The sequence below is a fragment of the Vigna unguiculata genome, chromosome 6 (genome assembly GCF_037176805.1).
Source record: "Vigna unguiculata cultivar grain cowpea cultivar isolate G323 ecotype 2 chromosome 6, ASM3717680v1, whole genome shotgun sequence".
Classification (NCBI taxonomy): domain Eukaryota; kingdom Viridiplantae; phylum Streptophyta; class Magnoliopsida; order Fabales; family Fabaceae; genus Vigna; species Vigna unguiculata.
In genome coordinates this window covers 7,146,763-7,168,137 of record NC_140797.1, presented here as the reverse complement: position 1 = coordinate 7,168,137, position 21,375 = coordinate 7,146,763, and the positions used below count along the sequence as shown (strand labels likewise).

At 36.3% G+C, this 21,375-nt stretch overlaps 1 protein-coding gene across 4 annotated transcripts in view; it reads right to left on the bottom strand.

The window, feature by feature from the left end:
• Nucleotides 1–5,132: 5,132 nt before the first annotated feature.
• The window catches only part of LOC114188020 (putative apyrase 6), a 32,343-nt gene continuing 16,100 nt past the window's right edge, over nt 5,133–21,375 (bottom strand). For 2 of the 4 annotated variants that reach the window (XM_028076497.2, XM_028076498.2), the window contains 5 exons: nt 16,187–16,351; nt 15,898–16,062; nt 14,463–14,554; nt 11,773–11,969; nt 5,133–5,857 (listed from right to left, as the gene is read on the bottom strand). In XM_028076497.2, the coding sequence (XP_027932298.1) occupies nt 5,587–5,857; nt 11,773–11,969; nt 14,463–14,554; nt 15,898–16,062; nt 16,187–16,351 (890 nt within the window). In that variant the 3' untranslated portion in view covers nt 5,133–5,586. The remainder of the gene's footprint in view (nt 5,858–11,772; nt 11,970–14,462; nt 14,555–15,897; nt 16,063–16,186; nt 16,352–21,375) is intronic. The other 2 variants (XM_028076500.2, XM_028076501.2) reach the window with 2 other exon arrangements.

Here is a 21,375-nt window from a genome sequence, read left to right as displayed (position 1 = left end):
ATATGATGTTTATATAGCCCTTAAGAGGGAAGAACCAGATTCGACTTTTGTTGTGACTCCTTCTGTTGGAAGATCCTCCCTTACGATCGATTTGACGATCGGTCTAATCAATATGATAGGAATAGGAACATTTTGAAATATTGTTTCAATTGGTCAACCCTGATTAGTTCTTCAATCTTATCCCTTAGGGTCATGCATTCCTCTATTGTGTGGCCGAGATTATGATGGAATAGGTAGTGCTTGTGTCCATCGGCATTGGCTGGGGTAGTTTCTTCTTTGAGGGTGGTAGTAGGTCGGACTGAAGACCTCTTGCAAGATCTTAGCTCTTGGAAAAATAAAGGGGGTGTAGTTGTTGCATCGAGGTCCCTTAGGTCGATTAGGTGCTTGAGTTGCTAGAGGTTTGTTGGATGACTTGGTATCTTTACTCTTCTCCCAAGCTACAGGGTCTACTTGGACTTGATTACATAAGTCCCTCAGATCTTCCACCTGCATGAATTGAGTCGCTCTCTCCCTCTGCTCATCCATGCTCTTAGGCGGTTGTCTACTAATCTTTTCAGCAAAAGGCCAAGATTTTAGAGCTGTGGTGCATGGCTACCTCCTCATTCAGGTTTTTTATTTTTTACGGACACTGAACCAGTCCATGGAACTTCTTAGTGACTCAACCTTTCCTTGTTGAACGTTGACTAGGGCTAGTGTGCTGAGGTTGTCGGATGGCAAATGGTGAACTTTATGCTGAACTTTTCTTCAGCATTGTGAAGCAGTCAATGTTGTTCAGTGGGAGCTCGAAGAACCATTGGCCTCCCTTATCAAGAAGGATGAGAAGACCCTACACCAGATGGGGTCACTCACTATGTACAAAGTCATATGGTTTGTGAAGACCCACAAGTGATGGTTTGAGTTTGTCGTTCCATCCTATTTCTCGAAGCTCGGCATCTTCCATCATTCAGGCAAAGGGGTCTCTAGGAAATGGGATGTGAACGAGAACATTCTTTTAATGTTGATCGTCGCACCAGACGTGTTGAAGCCCCTATTGGCTCTCGTACTCTTTTGAATGGTGTGAGTTGGTTCCTCTCGAGTTCGCTCATTCGATTCCATTCATGAGGGTCAGGGTGGGTCATCCCTCCCTCGGGTCAATTCCAAGAACGGTTGCTTAAATGACCCCTGGGAGGGTTAAAGTCGACAGCACGGGATCTTTACCAACCCTCTACTACCTTATGGCATCATTCTCAATTCTTAAGGCCCTGAGCTCTTCCTAATATTTTCTTTGCATTTCGTCCATGTGTTGTTGCATTAGCATTTCTCTTGTATCAACCTAATCGTCTGAAGCGTCTTCAACGTGTACATTTCTCGTCATGTTTCTCGTGGTCACCGTGTAGGTTTGAGTAAATGATCACTCGGCCCCACAGTGGGCGCCAAAATATTTCGGTTGTTAGGGTAAAATGTCCACTTAAACAATTTCCAAGCTTCTCCTGTCTTCTCTCATATTATTCGTTCAGTGTGCCTGTTTATCAAACAATCGCGTGGTACCTATTAAAGGTGCTTAAATGCTAAAGTCAGTGAAGGATCGATCGATCAATACAATAAATGTTGTAATTAATGTGAGACAAAAGTTTCAACAACCATACCTTTAACCTATATTTATAGTTTTTGCCTGAGATTATGGATGGCCTAATTATGGCTTAATCGCTTTTAATTCTAATTATTGACCTGTTTATGTTAATTAAGTGATTAGAGGATTAACACAGTTGTCGTTCGATCTAGTAGACTGGACGACTTAACGCATAATCCGTATAAAGGACCAAGAAGGAATCTTGTGGGCTATCCAACTTACGACATTGGGAGGGACCGGTTGACACCTTCGAGCGGCACCTAATCACATTTCTGGAAATCTTCTTCGAACTAATCTCACACAATCAGTCGTTGAACGTTTGATTGCATTTTTGGAAATCTTTTTCGAAGTAATCTCACATGACTAGTCGGTAACCTCAACCGATCGGCCCATACGGTACAGTATACAACAACCTATTTTATCCCTATTGCATTTACTTTTATTATCTTTTCTATCATCTGTTGTCTTTTTTTCAGTCCATTTCTTGCATTCTTTATGTGTCCTTACTAAGCTTCCATTGTTCATCTCTCCAACACTTAAAGCTTGATAAGAACAACCAAAAAACCTAAAGAAGCAACTTGGCCTCAACCCTACACCCTATGCCACTCATCTCCAAGAAAATCAACAAACATCTTCGTAGGGCCCAATTATAGATATTGACATATCCATCTTTCACTACCCAAATTACCTACAAAATTCACAATCCTGAAACAATACCTAAAAGTAGATTAATTAAAATTATGAAATTAAAATAAATCTTTAATGAAACTAGTATAAATTAGCGTTAGAATATACTATTATCATAGTTAAAATGATGAATAAGAAACACATTTTTAACATTATGTATGTTCTTTAAATTCATGTATAAATATACAATTATCATAGTTAAAATGGTGAATAAGAAACACATGATTAACATGATGTATGTTCTTTAAATTCAAGTATAAATTTAAGTTCTATAATAAATGTTCCTCCGGAAACACATAAGAGATATTGGGGAACACAAACAATGCTTTACCTCAACCTTTGGCCTCTCGAGCTGGCTCCTTCTCAACTTGGGCATGTTATCTTCTAGCGTGGACGGTCTGAACCCTTAGGGGGTTACCTGCAGAAAGGACTTTGTCGATCAAGTCAGCAAAAAAACTCTCCAAAGTCAAATCTCAAGTTTAGAAAATTAATGAAAGCGTACCTCTTAATTGTTGGGGTCCACGCGTATTTATAGAGTCATTAATTATGTTTGTCATCCTTATGGGTCGGGCCCCCTTAATTGTGTTGGACCAACATTTAGATTCTAGATGGGCCTAGACCAAGCCCAAGTCCTGTGTTAGCGTGTCGATACTAGAGACCTTGTTTGTAATATCCTAAGTTTGGAGTTAGCAACTCTTTATCATGTATTATCCTTTACAGTAGGCGGCTTGGGCCGCTATGTGATCCTGTTTAACCGGTTACTCATGTACTATTTCTATTTGTAGGGCTATACCTAGGCAATTTTGGCCGTGTAGTTATCCTAGTATGCCTAGGTATAGTACAATAAATATAAACGAGATACCTGAACAATATGTAAAAAGAAAACCAATAAACCTATTAAAGTTTTGATTTAAAAGTGATATTAATCTTTAAGTAGATTGAACCAATGTTTTATCGATAATGTGTTTATCATATGATAAAAAAGAAGTATCACTGATATAAGAATTCAAGATTTGTGATCTTCCACGATATACCCATCATTTTCAATTTAAAATCAAACATTTTTTATTATAAAAAATATACAGTGGTGATATGTTATTGTCTTTTTTATATTGGTATCGATTATAGAAAATATTATAATTAAATTTTTTAGAAAATAAAATACTAAAAAAATTAAAGTTTATATGAAAACTTTATATACTTTTTAGTTGATTTTTTAAGTTTATTTTAAGTTTTCAAAAATGATGAAATGGGACCTTCAAATGCTATTAACTTAGATGATAGAAGATATATTAGTATTTAGTATTTAGTATTTTGATGTTGTTTATGGGAAAACCTACGGGAGAACCTATGTATTATGATGTATTAATATTTTTTATTTTAGTGTATTGAAGTATGATGCATATTTCAAATATTATTTCCTAAGCACTTTCAAATTATAAAACAGTGCAATTCAATTCAAAATTAGTGCAATTTGATTCAAAAATAGTGCAGTTGATTCAAAATCAATACAATGATTCAAAAATAGTGCAATTCAATTCAAAATTAGTGCAATTTGATTTAAAATTATTTCAACTATTGTCTTTATAATTTGGTGAATTGGTGAAGACTTTTATTGCATTGCTATAAAATAAATAAGATTTGGTTATTCACTTTGATTGTACTACAATAAATATATAGAATAAATTAGAAGAGCAAAATATCCTTAACTGAGTCAATCCACTAATCAGCCAACTCATGGTAGATCGGACCAAATTATAAAATTTCTAATTCACCAAAAAGCAAAGTAAGTTGAACTGACTTATTTTTAACTCAACCCGGTGAACTAACTTATGTAAGTCGAATTGGATTACTTCTAACTCTTTATACATGCATAAATGTTATGCATATTATTCAGTTTTTAATTTGTAATTTCAGTTCTTAGATTGCTATTTGCAGTGCATAATTTAAACGTTGATTATCTAAGCCTTGTGAAAGTATATATGGAAAACTTTATGTCGGAGATGTTTAAAATTTTCTTTTACTATTATTCATTTTAAATTACACTAAACAACATGTCTCTTAATTTAATTCAAGTTCCTTATATTTCAATATAATATAATATCTTTTAGGGAATATTATTTGTTTGAAATAATTAAATTTGAAATGTTTATGAAAATAAGAGAAGAATATTTGATGAATTAGAACAAAAACATAAAACCAAGAAATATCATCACATCAAATCCCATTATCTCTTCAAATTTGTTAGAAGCATAGAGAAAGAATTTTTGAGAAGGGAGACATAAGAGCAAATGTGGATAGAATGAAAACGAAGTACGACAACTCCCGAGTTATTAATCAGTTTTATGTTTGTGTTTAACCATGTTCAACACTCTCAAGATGATTCAATGAGTTAAATCGAGTTATTTTAGTCAGTTGTATTTTAGTTTGTTTTATCAAACCATCACTATATTGAATGCACATGTAATTATGTTACCACTTTAGACAGACCTAAAATACCAGATACAAGAAAGAAAAAAAAGTGAGAAACTACACCAAACCCATAATGAAACTCTAAGCGGAGGGCAAATATATTTGTCATAAAAAATTCATAGGATATAGACGGTGGAATTTCATCGCACCAAAAACTAACATGATTATTCATCCTAAAATAGTAATCAACACATTTGTTTACTTCTCAATAGATTTTAGATATTCCTCAAAATCTCCATACAATTCAGCCACCTACTTCTAGGCATTTGTGTGGAGTATTACTAGTATTTTATCAAAGAAAAATAAAAAAAGCTTTCCAGGTACACATTTACAATGGTAGTATCTAAAGCATCTAAAGGACAAATTATGATTAAAGAAAAGATTAATTTGACAAAATTGTTCATAACAAGCAATTAACATTAGAATATATACTCGATAAAATGTAAGACCTATCTAATTTTTATAATCTGATCGTAACCATCCATCTAACCGCACATCCCCGTTGATTACTAAATATAAAGTTCCAGACTTTAAGGCATCTCTTCCACCTTCCCTCTCCCACATCTGGAAGACAAAAACAAGAAAAAAAAAAAATACAATTATGAAACAAGCAAAAGTCAATGAGCTAGCTCCACATATTCCAGACAATGGTCCTTTCTGTGTCATAGCTGGGGCTGTAGTCTGCGAAGTAAATTTCATTGTTGCTCTGGACCTTAGACTTTCTGAGATTTGGATGAACATAAAACGCACATAATTTTGCATGCTCTTGACAAATGAGAAAAGCTGAACCCAACAAATTCTAGGCAGAGGATACAGTATCACCTACGTATTCTTGTAACAATATAGTGTCCCTTCTCAAGGTCATATACCGTCTTCAATTGTGGCTTTCTCCATTGCATAACAAAGAATGCAGCAAGTATGATTAAGAAAAGAAATGCAAATAATGAAAAATATGTTACTGATTCATTCCCTACTATCATCCCTGTATCTATATGTTCCAATTCAAGAGGTTCTCCCATTGTTTCAATTATGAAGGATCCAAGTGTCCAATCTACATGACTGTTAATCTTCTCGTTCCCAAATCCAACCCTGCACATAAGTACCATCTCAATACTTGTTTTGTTACCTTCTATGAAAGGGTTAAGGAGTGTCAATCAAAAGACCATTAGTGAAAAGCAGTGGAAGAAAATTCAATAATGACTTCAAATTATAGCTTTGACTTCATATACTCAACAATCACAAGGCAGAGAGCAATATATGATAACAGATCCTTGCACATGAAAAGATCATTATATTTTTTCCATTATACAGGGGACAGCACGATTTCTTTTAATCTCATCCACTGCTACAAATTAATATATTATAAAACTGGCACGCACTTTGTGAAAAAGGAAAGTTAAATAAAGAAAAAGGGAAACCTTACTACTAGTTAAATTATGAGTTAATTTTTTCTTTTAAAATTAAAAATTTGGTCAATAAGAGAAAAATCTAATGAAAGATCAAAACTTGTACATATCAAAGTCCAGAGGAACGCTTATACCTGCGTTAGGAGAAGTGGACCGTACAGTCGGACCAGAAAACCAATAAATCATTAGGTGAACAGTTCAAGTAAATAAAATCGGCCAAAAGGAAAACCATAGGAAGAGTAGTTAATACATTATCATTTTAACATTTTCACTGATAAAAATAAAAATATAAGTGTTAAAAAATGAACTTTGATCCTAACTCAACCACCACAAAATCGGTTTATAAGATGAGATTTACATCCACTTATATATTGTGAATTGACCTTATTTTTAGTTAATCTGAGACTTCCAACACACACTCCTCATGTCGAGACATACATCTCGAGTGTGGGACTAGATATTAATGAATGATTCGATAATGGCACAATAACAAGAGAAACAATAAGTCTAACAAACAACAAACGTCACTAGGATAGACTCTAACCCATGACTTTAATACCATATTACAAAGTGAACTTTAAATTTAACTCAACCTCACAAAACCGTGTTATAAAGTAAGGTTTGCACCTACTTATATATTAAGAATTGATCTTATCTCTAATCAATGTAAGACTTCCAACAATATGTTTTCTTTTCTATTCTAAATATAAACTTGTTATTATTAGTAATATTGATGTACAATGTTGAAACTTCAACTTAAGTATTATAATATATGTGAGCATAGATTCAATAAAGTCTTGTTAAGGTTTCTAGACTGTCTGACTTTTCCAGACCATCTAATGTAATGTGGTAGTTGGTCTGCAATGAGTTTGTTTGAGCTACTCCACAGTATACTTGATTTGAACTTCTATATGTACTTTAAATATCAAGAAACTGTAAATTTTCTTCTTTTTTTTTTTTCAATGTAATCCCAATTTTTGTTAAAGAAGTGAGTGTGGTCTCTTTTGTTAACCACGTTAATATTACTAACAAACAAAGCGAGACCCGGGACATAGTGGCCTTTTCAACTTAGGTGAATATTCCACGGCCTCTGTAGTCATTTCATGAGGTAGAAAAAATATTATGTTGCGATGATTGAAGATAGAAGCAAGATTTGGACAAATAAGAGTTTTTGTTGGTTGAATGTTTGCCAGGTCTGGAGACAAAATTTGTGCAATGTAGTCCTAGAGACAGATTTGGATTTGGAGACAAATAATCAAGTATACACATCCAACAACTAATCTTCACAAAACAAAATTTCATAACTTTAACCTTATGGGACAATAATACCAAAATTGTTTCCCATTCCTAACAATGACAAATGGGTGCAACACTGAAACTCCTACTCCTACGACCATGAGAGGAATTACATTGGTCTTGTAGCCAAGCATTACAACTGCATGAAGATGAAGACCGGTAACGAGACATTAATGGAAATGAAGGACACGCCTAAACCTAGGACAAGAGAAAAGAAGTGTACGAGAAGAGCGGAAGAAGGTAACCTACATATAAGGGACAAAGATGACTCATTCTCATTCGCCACTGTACTATTGTTTCAAAGAATCATGTGTCCATCTGAATATACCAAATCATAACCTTCTTAACGGCATCAATGCCAAATTAACAGAAGGAACTGCATCGACTTGAGAACAAAAAAAATTGAGGACCATATTGACTAATTCCTACAAATACTGTTACCAAAAAAGCATATTAAACCTATTATAAGTGATTTTATGTTTATTTAATATTACTTTACGTATTATTTAATTAGTATTATTATTTTATAAATATTGACTTGATCAAACTTAAACCGCCTTGAACTAGTGTTTTGACCAGTTCACCCAATTTAAATAAATTCAACACATACTCTTAACTCCAATTTTCATATAATATCTTATCATCCATATTACTAAATATAGTGAAACTAGGTTTGAGATTAATTTCCTTTGTGTAGAAAATACACATAGGGACTATATTTATAATAAAGAAAATATGGGCTAAAGCCCAAAATACATACAAAGAATAATAACAATAAAAACAAAAAATAAGATAGAGATAAGATATTAATTATATCTTAACACTCCCCCTCAAGCTGGTGCATACAAATCGTATGTACCAAGCTTGTTACAAATATAACCAATTCTCAGTTCCCATAAAGACTTAGTAAAAATATTTGTTAACTGATCACTTGAGTTAACAAACTCGATTTTGATGTCTCTAAATACAATCTTTTTTCGAATGAAATGACAATCAATCTCAATGTGTTCAGTCCTCTCATGAAAGACAAGCTTATAACTGATATGAAGAGCATCTTGATTGTCACATATAAGTGTTATTTGATTAACATCTCCAAATTGTAACTCTTTCAGCAATTGCTTAAGCCAAACAAGCTCACAAGTGGCTAAAGCTATGGCTCTATATTCTACTTCTGCACTAGATCTTGCCACAACATTTTGTTTCTTGCTTTTCCAAGAGATCAAGTTACCACGAATGCAGACACAATATCCAGATGTAGACCTTCTATCAGAAGGAGATCCTGCCCAATCAGCATCTGAATAAGAAACAACTCTTGTGTGGTTATTAGAACCATATAACAACCCTTTTCCAAGAGATCCTTTAAATTACTTTAATATACGAATGACTGTATTCCAATGACCTTCACATGGAGAATTAAGAAATTGGCTTAATTCACTAACTGCAAATGAAATGTCAGGATGAGTAACTATAAAATAATTCAGTTTCCCAACTAATCTTTTATACTGTTTGGAATCTGACATAGATTTCCTCTAATTTGGTAGAAGTTTAGTATTGGAATTCCTCAACTCAGTTGCTTCCAAAATATCTAGTGTATACTTCCTTTGAGAAATAACAATACCATCTTCGTTGAACTGTGCCACCTTCATTCCCAAGAAATATTTGAGATTTCCAAGATCTTTGGTCTGAAAATGATCACAAAGATGTTGTTTCATCTGAAAGATGTCATGGTTATCACTGTCTGTAAGAACGATGTCATCAACATATACTATCAAGTAGACACATCCAACACTTAAGTAAAGATAAAAGACTGAATGATCTGCCTCGCACTGAGTCATACCAAATTGTTAAACAACATTGTTAAATTTTCCAACCCAAACCCTAAGAGACTGTTTTAGACCATATTAAGATTTGCGAAGACGACATACCAACCAGAAGACTCTCCCTAAGAAACAAATCCAGGAAGTTGCTCCATATAAATCTTTTCTTGCAAATTGCCATTGAGGAACACGTTTTTAATATCCAATTGATGAAGAAGCCATTGTTGAAGGGCCACCATGGCAATAAATAAACGAATAGAAACCATCTTTGTCACGAGAGAAAAAGTATCACCATAATCCAACCCAAAGATTTAGGTGTAACCTTTGGCCACAGGACGTGCTTTGAGGTGATCAATAATACCATCAGGTCCAACTTTGATAGCAAAAAACTCACCTACAATCAACAATAGATTTCCCAGACGATAATGGGACAAGATCCCAAGAGCCACTATTATGAAGAGCACTTAGTTCATCGAGCATGGCCTAACGCCAACCGGGATGGGCTAAGGCATTATGAACAAATTTTGAAATGGTCACAGAAGAAATAGACAAAAGACAGGTATAAAAGGTGAAGACAATCTATGGTAACTTAAATCAATATAATGAGGAGAGGATTACATGTAGAACGAATACCTTTTTTAACCGCAATTGGAAGATCACTTGGTGGAAGGGGAGACTCACTTGGTGCACTTGAGTTGTGTCACTCGATGGACGATGGCAACGAATATAAACTTGAAGTGGTGGTGGAGCAGAAACTGACGGTGTACAAGGCACACCTGGAAGATCACAAATCATAGGAATATTGACAGTACTAGGAATATTGCGTGTATTAGATGGAGACCCAGTGGAATGAGAAGGACTTTTAAAGGAAAAAGAAGACTCATTGAAGGTGACATATGCAGAAACAAAATAGTGGTTAAAAGAAGGATAAAAACACTTGTACTCTTTTTGTGATCAAGGAGATAATTTATCAAAACTAGGACTAAAATTGTGCACAAAACATGTAGACCCAAAAACCTTGAGAGGTAAGGGATGAAGAGGTTCAAGAGGAAATAAAATGAAATGAGGTATTTTATTATCCAAAACCGAAGAAGGCATTTGATTAATAAGTTAACATGCAATAAGAACAACATCACCTCAAAAAGATTGAGGAACCTCACCATGAATTAAAAGAGTACAAGCTGTTTTAATAAGATGTCTAGTTTTGTGTTCAGCCACCCCATTTTGTTAGGTGTATATGCACAAGAAGTTTGATGTAGAATATCAAGTGAAGCCATAAATTTAAAAGAATTAAAAAGATATTCACGACCATTATCACTTCACAAAATTTAAAAGGAACACCAATTGAGTTTGAATTTCATTAAAAAAAGATTGGAAGATGTAAAATAATTCATAACGACTCTTCATTAAAAATAACCAAGTACACCATAAATAATCATTAATAAAAGTAATAGTATTGAAAACCTAGACTAGACGTAACACGACTAGGTCCCCAAATATCAGAGTAAACTAAGGAAAAAGGGAACGAAGCCCCGTGTGCGACACTACAAGGAAAAGAACTACGACTATGCTTGCCTAATTGACACGACTCAAACACCAACTTGGACAACTTGGATAAGCCAAAAACAACCTGATGTAACTTGGCAAGATTAAGATGACCTAACTGAGCATGAAGAAGAAGAGTTGGAGACTTTATAATTGCGCCAACATGGGAAGAAGTGCGGAGATGATAAAGACCATAGGACTCACATTCGGTGCCAATCATTTGTCTCGAACTCCGATTCTCTAAACAAACAGAAGTTTGGGTAAAGGAAATAACACAATGAAGAGAACGGATTAGACAACTAATGGATAATAAGTTAAAAGGAGACACACGGACATAAAGAACATTATCAATGGATAAAAAAGGAAACAAATGAGTCCCAACACTATGAGCTAAAACACGAGACCTATTAGCCATTTAACAAAGGGTAAATTATCCGAAGAGTACAAAGAGGAAACAGTAATGTGGGAGTGCGTGGCACCTCCGATGAGGGCACCGTTGATGGCGCGATGATCGCCTAGCCGAGACGATCACAACCATGTGGTCACTGCTCAGAATTGGATCTCCGACGACGATGACAACGACAGACGGCGACAGATGGCAAACGACAGCGCTGATAGTGGATCTTAGTGACAGAGGCGACAAAAAAGTTCCTTGAAACCCTTAGGCTCTAAATACCATATTAAATATAGTGAAACTATGTTTGGGATTAATCTCTCTTGTGTAGAAAATACACATAGGGGTATATTTATAATAAAGAAAATATGGGTCAATCCCAAAATACATATGAAGAATAATAACAATAGAAACATAAAATAAGATAGATATACGATATTAATTATATCTTAACAGATATTTTTGTTTTCGCTATTAAGCTAGTCACGCTACCTCTATCCAAGGTCTCATTCTAAGTTTCATATATTTTTGTTACAGTAGCAATACCTTTTCTCTTCCATAGCAATTCCAAGAACATCATGCAATAGAGCCAGCATATATGCAGAAGAGAAACAATACTGCAATAAATCAAGATAATCAATTTGATTATGTTGATCTTTGAGAGCATCCCAATGATCTTCACAGTAATGTCGGCCTGCTTCCTCTAATTGAAACAAAGAAGTCCTAGGAGCCATCCTAAGAATCTGGCAATTAAACAAGGCATAAACATAGTAAGAGATGAGATGAAGGTTTCAGCCTCACCCTATTCAATATTAAAAAAAAAAAAAATTAGTGCCAAAGGAAACAAGGATAAAGTAAGAAGTGAAGTTTGATGTACTCATTACACACCACTCAATTTTCAAATATTTGACATAAATTCCATATGCACATATAAAAACATCAATTCTGCAAACTACTTTTGTAGTTTAGAACCTATGAAACCCTATATACTAGATATGACATGGATGGAGTTAAATTCAACACATACAGAGGTATGGTAAATTCTTAAAAGTTCAATGTATCATATGGCCTCAATAAATTAATAAATATTTGTAAGAGAAAAACATACATTTTATAGAGACATAAATATTTATGAAGACACTTATGATTAATAATGGAGAAAACTTATTTTAGGGAGCTTGAATTTACCTTTCATGATTTCATATTTATAGTGATAGAATTTTGATACAATGAGAAGTGAAAAGATCAAAAGTCTGAACTAAAAACCTAGGTACAGAACTAGGTACAACTCACAGGTATAACAGGTAATAGTTTCCAATATAACTACTTTTTACCCAGATTTAATACTATTCTAACAAAGACATTGGACCATTTCTCATTGATACTCTTAAAAACATCTCAAACGTGAGACTGGATATTTGTAGGTGGTCCAATAGTCCATGATACGATAAACCCAACAAACCTCACTTGAATAGACTTTGATACCATCTTATTAAGTGGGGTTAAAAATTTAACTCAACCTTATAAAAATTGACTTATAAAGTGAGGTTTGTACTGACTTATATATTATACTTTGGTCACATCTCTAGTTGATGTGGGATTAGGACTAGTGAGGATGACTAAAGGTATGTTGGTGAGTAATTGGCCTAACACATGATAAAATGGACGAATGAGAGTTCAATGTAGGTACACAAGTAGAACATAAAATTTGAATAGGAATCAACAAATACTCGTCAAGAAGCCCATACGCCATCAACACAAAGAATGTTTGGCACTACTTGAGTTCTTGGGCAGGAGCGACAACATTGATGCAATAGTTCGTTGAAGTTAGAATAAATAGTCTCCAAAAGGATTTATTGTGAGGTGTTGTGCATTTTGTGCTAGACCTAGTTCTTAGATGTATCTTTTCAAATTCTCTTCTTTTCCCTCTCATACATTGTATATGATGTATCACAACTTATAATAAATATGGAATCCTAAGAGAGGGGAAATAAGTCTCTCAAATTCAGTCTAATATTTTTGTGTATCTTTCTCAAGTTGGTATCAAAACAAGTGGATCCCGCTCTGATGGTCTCTGTCTTATCTCTGTTTGTCATAAGAATTGTCTATCAGTTGTTGTTTGTCGTCCCCACTGTCACCCCCTGGCAACTGTTACCAAATTTTTGTCGTTTGACGTCTTGGTGTGGTATGCCTCGAGGAGCGCGACCCAAGCTCAATGATCTCACATGCAAACTATGACCGACATGTCGTCACACATAGTCCAACTGTCATGCTGCCCTAGGTGTGTGTCTCACATGTAGCCTTCCAATGGCCAGAATCTTCTCGAACCACCATCTTCGCTAGAGCTTTCTAAACTCGCTTCCACCATTTGCTCTTTGTTTTGAGTGCATTTGGTTTGTCTTCTAGTTTTAATAACAATTTCTCTCACTTGAAACCCTAGGTGTCAAGATTATTGCATCTCTGACTCTATTCAACATGCCTTCAAGAACTATATTACATGCCCATTTCATGTTCTAGTTCATTTATGTTGTTCTTTTGCTTAATTGAATCCTCTTCACTCTTTTAAATTCTTAGAAGTGCACCATCACTTCTAGATAACCCTAGTTATGTCTAGTGGGAATTGGTTTTTCTTAATCTAGACACCATATTAAGACAAGCTAAAATGGACCCTTGTCAAATGACATGAGAGTTGTTTTAGCATGTATGCCAGAATGACTAAAATGTTCAAGAATGTTAAGAAATCTTTTTGGTGGTCTGGTGTGAAAAGCAATGTGGCTGAATTGGTGCTTTGTGTATGTCACAAAGCCAAAGTTGAACATCAAAAACTAGGAGGTTTCAGCAGTCAGATATTGCTTAGTGAAAGTAGGATAGCATTTACATGGATTTTGTTACTCACTTACTAAGGTTAGTGTGTAGGCATGATGTAGTATAGATGATAATGGGTAGGAGAGTGTCTTTTTGGATAGGAATCTCTAGTTTACATTTCTTATTGGCTTTAACAACTCTGGTAGATTATCTTTTTTTATCAAATACTACAGTTGTAGTAAAGTCCTTGTTAAGGTTTCTATTGTTGGTTCAACCTGTCGAATTGAGGAGTGATTATGATCAAGGATAATAAGAGCAAAAAAATAATGTTTGTAATAATAATAATAATAACAACAAAAAACAACAATTAGTACAAGTAGTAGCTGCAAAATTGACCATAAAATACCAAAGAACCATTACGGCTTACAAACCTCTGAAGTATACAAGAAGCTTTTTGAATCTTGTTCGCCTAATAACTCAGAGAAGGATGAAGTGATTTTACATGCTGGGTGAAGGCATCTATCTGTACAAAGAACAAATATTATAAGTGAGTATATTTAAAATAAAAATTTATAAAGAAAATTGATTATATTTTTAACAAGCTTGGTACATACGACTTATATGCACCAGCTTGAGAGGGAGTGTTAGATATATCGCGTTTTATGTTAATTAGGTAAACATATTGTCTATTGTTTATTAGGAAAAATAGACATTGTTTGATATTGGTAGATATTGTTGATATTGTTTATTACAATATCATCTATTTACAATATTTATGTTTGGTTGCCATATATACTTATATCACTCTTTATTATAAATATATTCACCCTATGTGTATTTTAGACACAAGAGAGAATAACCCTATATAGTTTTTCTCAATATTCAACATGGTATCTAAAGCTTCAGGTTATTTTAATATATTTGTTTGTCACCCTTGCCAGTGCAACAGCTGTCGCCGCCACCGTCAGTCGTCGCCACCAATGTCACCATCATCAGAGTGTCAGTTCCAAACAGCGACCACACAGTTCTGATCGTCTCGATCAGGTAACCTCCACACAGCAAGAACCGTAGCCATCAGAGCAGCCACGCTTGCTCACGCGCTGTCCAAAGTTGAGCCTCCTCCCGTTACGCCATTGTGCGTGGCGGTGCATCATCCCTCCTCTCAAGCAATGATCACCTACACTGGAATCACCTCATCCTGCTCTTTCTGGATCTAGTCTTGTTGATCCAATCGGACCTCTTTGGTGTTTTAGGGTTTTTCTCTCTGTTCCTCCATGGCGTCTTCCACTGTCTCTCCCAATTCTGAAATCTATTCTACTACCACCAGTGTCTGACCAGTCCATCTGCACTATGTCAATGTGAATTTGCCCATTGATAAGTTAGATGGCTCAAATTATGCGACTTGGGCATCAGACATTAAACTTTAGCTTGAGAGTCAAGGGTATCTTGATCATCTTACTCAAGAAGTGACTGATATTGCTCCTGGTGATTTTTTGCGTTGGAAGAGAATTGATTCTCACATGATTCGGGTTTACGGCACATGTTTTGAAGTCTAGGAATAGGCCAAATTGTTATACACCAATGATACTCGACGTCTTTATGGTGTTTGTCACAACCTTTTTTATGTTGTTGCTCCTCTAAATTAGGATCCTATGAGGTTATTGGACACTTTTCAGTTGGTATGAGCGCGGATTTGGAAAGAGCTACCAATTGAGGGTTTTGAATGGTGGAGGATTCTAACCAGAAGTGTCATAGCGTAAACTGCCATATAGTAAAAGTTGTCAAGACGTCATTTCCTAAGGGTGGTCCTATGATAGAAAGAGGGAGCACACATGATCCAATTTATGCTAAAACAGTAAAAGCAACCTTCTGTTCGTTTTAACAATGAGAAAGCTTCTGATTTGCATGTAGTGAAATTTCCAGCTGGTTGAAAGATTGGGTGTTTTACATAACTTGCATTAGAGATTTGAGGGTACTCATACCCTCTAGGAATGCAAGCATTGGTGATATTTCTTTTGCTAGATTTTGAAGCTGCAAAAAATAGCGTAAACTGCCATATAGTAAAAGTTGTCAAGACGTCATTTCCTAAGGGTGGTCCTATGATAGAAAGAGGGAGAACACATGATCAAATTTATGCTAAAACAGTAAAAGCAACCTTCTGTTCTTTTTAACAATGAGAAAGCTTCTGATTTGCATGTAGTGAAATTTCCAGCTGGTTGAAAGATTGGGTGTTTTACATAACTTGCATCAGAGATTTGAGGGTACTCATACCCTCTAGGAATGCAAGCATTGGTGATATTTCTTTTGCTAGATTTTGAAGCTGCAAAAACAATATATAAAACTAACTTTAATTATTCAAGTATATAAAACAAATTATTTTGTAGCATATTTTCTTTAGAACTTACACATCCTAAGTACAAAAATATATTGATCCATTGATAATAGTTTTATACCAAGTCTAATATGCACAAATAAATGCTAGCAACGAACATATCAACTGAATAGAAAATTGAATCATCTATGTAAGAAACCACGAAACTCAAAGATCAATATTATCATAAGGAAAATGGAAAATTACATTAAGTCAAACAGGTTAATATAAAATAAGAAAGGGAGTGTTAATAAATTAAGAGTAAAAATCATCTTCAGATCCTCGTATACAACTGACAATAATTTGAACCCCCCAAAATAGTTTAGGAAAATTTAGTCCAACAATTATAGTTTAGATAATATACTATGGAAGCAATTGAATTACTCTTCACTAGTATGTGAACCAAAACATCATTCACTATTACTTCAGACCATTCCCACTACACAATTATTTCCAATCTCAAATTTAAAGAGGAAACAATATCTTTCCTTTTGTTAGAGATTACTCCGAAGAGAAAAGTTTGTTAACAGAAGTTGAGATTAAAACAGACAAAATATGTTTGAGGGCTTGATTAGAATTCCCTCTACTATTCCTGATATTTATATATATGATGAAGGAGATACAAAAAAGGTGAAAAACTAAAGGCTGCAGCTAGGTGCTAGGTTAGAGGTTATCCAACACTCAACCTCCTAGCCTACACATCATGATTGCCTAGATATATTAATTACTCCTACACTCCCCCTCAAGCTGGAGCATACAAATTGTATGTACCCAGCTTGGAACAAATAAACTCAATTCGAGGTCCTCTTAATGACTTGGTCAACATGTCTGCGAGTTGGTCATTCGATCCCACAAACTCAGTACATATTTCCTTTGCCAATAACTTTTCACGAACAAAATGACAGTCTATTTCTATATGTTTTGTTCTCTCGTGAAACACTGGATTTGAAGCAATGTGGAGAGCAGCTTGATTATCGCAATACATCTTCATAGTCTTGATGTCACAAAACTTAAGTTCTTGAAGAAATTGCTTCACCCATATAAGTTCACATGTTAGTGATGCCATGGCTCTATATTCAGCTTCAGCTGTCGATCTAGCTACTACACTCTGCTTCTTACTTTTCCATGAAATAATATTACCTCCAAGGAATACACAGTATCCAGTAGTAGATCGTCTGTCCATAGGAGATCCTGCCCAATCCGCATCACAATATCCAGAGACATGAAAGCTTCCTCGATCTTCATATAACAACCCTTGCCCGGGAGCCTTTTTTAGGTACCTTAGAATGCGGATGATAGAATTCCAATGGCCAACACATGGAGACTGCATAAACTGACTAACCACTCCAACTGCAAAGGATAGATCTGGCCTTGTAATGGTGAGGTAAATTAGTTTTCCAACCAGCCTCCTGTATCTTTCAGGGTCAGAGAATAATTCACCTTCTTCAGTTGTTAACTTTTGATTTGGGTCCATAAGACTCTCTACTGGTTTACAATCAATCATACCAGTTTCTTGCAGGATATCAAGAGCATACTTCCTTTGAGAGATTACAATGCCATGTTTAGACTGTGCCACTTCAATGCCCAAGAAGTATTTGAGGCTTCCCAAATCCTTGGTTTGAAAATGCCTACACAAGTGCTCCTTTAATTGAGATATGCCAACAATATCATTTCCTGTAATGACTATATCATCAACATATACTATTAGGTAGATACATTTCCCAGGAGAAGTATGCGAGTAAAAGACGGAGTGATCTGCCTCACTGCGTCTCAACCCAAAACTTTGAATAATGGAGCTGAATTTTCCAAACCAGGCACGTGGTGATTGTTTGAGGCCGTATAAAGAGCGATGCAATTTGCACACCATACCAGACTCCCCCTGAGCAACAAATCCAGGGGGTTGCTCCATGTAGACTTCCTCCTCAAGATCACCATGAAGGAAAGCATTCTTGATATCCAATTGATGAAGTGGCCAATGACGAATGGCGGCCATTGCAAAGAAGAGTCGAATAGCAGTCATTTTCGCCACAGGAGAGAAAGTGTCACAATAGTCAAGGCCATAAATCTGAGTGTACCCTTTGGCAACTAATCGGGCTTTGAGCCTATCAACCTGACCGTCAGAGCCAACCTTAACTGCATATACCCATCGACAACCAACTGCCTTCTTGCCCGGTGGGAGGGGCATGAGCTCCCAAGTGTGGTTGTGTTCAAGAGCTTGCATTTCTGCAATCATGGCTTGTCGCCATCCAGGATGATCAAGGGCTTCCTTCACATTTTTGGGAATAGGAACAGAAGACACTGAAGATAAAAAAGAACAATAGAAAGGCGACAATCTGTGATAACTAAGAAAATTATAAATAGGATGGGGGTTCCGAGTGGAACGAATACCTTTTCGGAGAGCAATGGGCCAACCAGAATTACCTTCATCAGGAGGCGTGGGAGCAAGAGACGAAGGAGAAGGATCTGAAGTCGAGGAGTCACCAAATTCTTGGATAATTGGGCTATCCGTCAGAGTCCTGTGTGGGAGGTCGAGACTCGGGAAGGTATCAGTAGGTGGGGATAGGGGCTCGGGAGTAGGTGGAGTAGGACTTGGGTTGACAGAGACATCTGAGATAGGGGACTCAACCACAGGAAGAGGGAGGACTTGTTGTATGACATGAGTGTCTTGAACAGAGGAAGAGAAATAAGGGGTTTGTTCAAAGAATGTGACATTGGCAGACATGTAGTATTTCTTGGTTTCAGGAGAGTAACACCGATACCCTTTTTGAAGACGAGAATAGCCCAAGAAGACACATTTGAGAGCACGAGCAGAAAGCTTATCTAGACCTGGAGACAGATCGTGAACAAAACATACACAACCAAAAACCCAGGAGGAATGTGAAAAAGAGGGTTATCTGGAAACAAGATGGAGACAGGGACTTTATGATTGAGAGAGGAGGAAGGCATCCGATTAATAAGAAAACATGCAGTTAAGAGGGCATCTCCCCAATGATGGACAGGGATATGAGCACCAAGCAAAAGTGTGCGAGCAGTTTCAACCAAGTGTCGATTTTTTCTTTCTGCTATACCGTTTTGCTGTGGTGTGTGTGGACAAGTGGACTGATGCAAGATACCATGTGAACTTAAAACTGCAGACAAAGCAGATGAGAAGTACTCTTTGGCATTGTCACTTCTTAAGATTTTGATTACTCGACCAAATTGGTTCTTGATTTCGTGTAAAAAAGATGTGAAGATGGATAACAATTCAGAACGATCTTTCATAAGATAAACCCAAGTACATCGTGAAAATTCATCAATGAAAGTAACAAAATACTTAAAACCAAAAGACGAAATACGACTAGGTCCCCAAATATCGGAATGAATGATGGAAAAACTAGAATTACATTGTGAGAGAGACTTTTTAGGAAACGCAGATCTAACATGTTTGCCTAGTTGACATGATTCACATTCTAAGGTGTGGAGACCACTAAGTTCAGGACACATTTTTTTTAATTTAGACAAATGAGGGTGACCAAGTCGATCATGTAACACTTTAGGACTAGGAGCTGCAACACATGACACTCGTGGACGAGATCCAAAATGATATAAACCGCCGGCTTCATATCCTTCTCCAATCTGTCTCCCCGAACCACGCTCCTGTATAACAAAAGATTTGTGATCAAAGGTTACTGAACAGTTGAACAATTTGGTTAACTGGCTTAAGGAAATTAAATTAAAGGGACAATTAGGGACAAAAAGGACAGATTTTAGAGTGAGGGAGGGAGACAGGATGACTCGACCGACTCCCTTTGAGGAAGTTTTAGAGCCATTGGCAAGGGTTATAAAATGAGGTTTGTCTTGAAATGAAATGGTTGAGAACAAAGAGGTATTACCAGAGATGTGGTCAGAAGCACCAGAATCAATTACCCATGAATGGTGACTGTCAATGGATTGAGAAATGCAAGCTGTTGAAGTACTCGGGGCTTGAGATGATTGTGTCAGGCTGCTGGACTTGAGACGTAGGTACTCTTGATACTCGTCCTCAGTGAATTTGGACTCAGTAGTGTCAGCCTGAGAGACATTAGCAGTCTTAGAAGGAAAACCATGTAAGGAGTAACAGTTTTCTTGAGTGTGACCCATCCTCTTGCAATACGTGCATTGAGGACGTCCACGGCCTCCACGTCCACCTCCTCTAGGTCCACGTCCTCCTCTTCCTCGAGTAGCGGCCATAACAGATGAATCTACTCCAGCATGAGATTCTTGAATTTCAAGTGTTGGGACTTTTGGGACACGAATCATACGCTGGATCAGGGTGTCCATGGAAGGGACCTCATGAGAGGTCAACAGTTGATCTCTAATGTGATTGAAGTCTGGATGAATGGCGCGAAGAATCATCACCATATAGTATTTGTCCAGCTTCTTCATTTCATCTGAAGCGTCGACTTCGAGAAACATCCGCAGGTCTTCCACGGCTGATTGTGCTTCATTCATGAAGGAGATCATGTCATGATTGGTCATTTTCAGAGATGCCAACTTGTCCGCCGAATCATATAGGCGTTGGATATCGTTGGCATAGATATTCTGAGTCCTCTTCCAAAACGAGTGACATGTTTTGAATGCCCTAAGAGACATTAACAGTCTCGGCTCCACGGATTGCCACAACAAGGCACACAATTGAAAATCTGCTTGCTTCCACTGTTCGGCTTTTTCTTGAGGCACATGGCTTCCGTCTTTCTCAAGGTGGTCATGATGTCCTTGACCAAGGAACCACATCTCGACAGCAGCGGACCAAGAGAGGTAATTTTGTCCATCTAGCTTCTCGGAAGTAATGGAAGGACTTCCAGAGAATGAAATAACACTTCCAGAGGCCATTTCTGATCAAGGGAACAAAAAACAGAGAGCAGAAACGCAGAAACGCAAAAAACAGTGGAGATTTTTAAACGACCGAGGGAGATGTCCGCAAGGGTGACGTCTGGACCTCACTGAATCGGAGT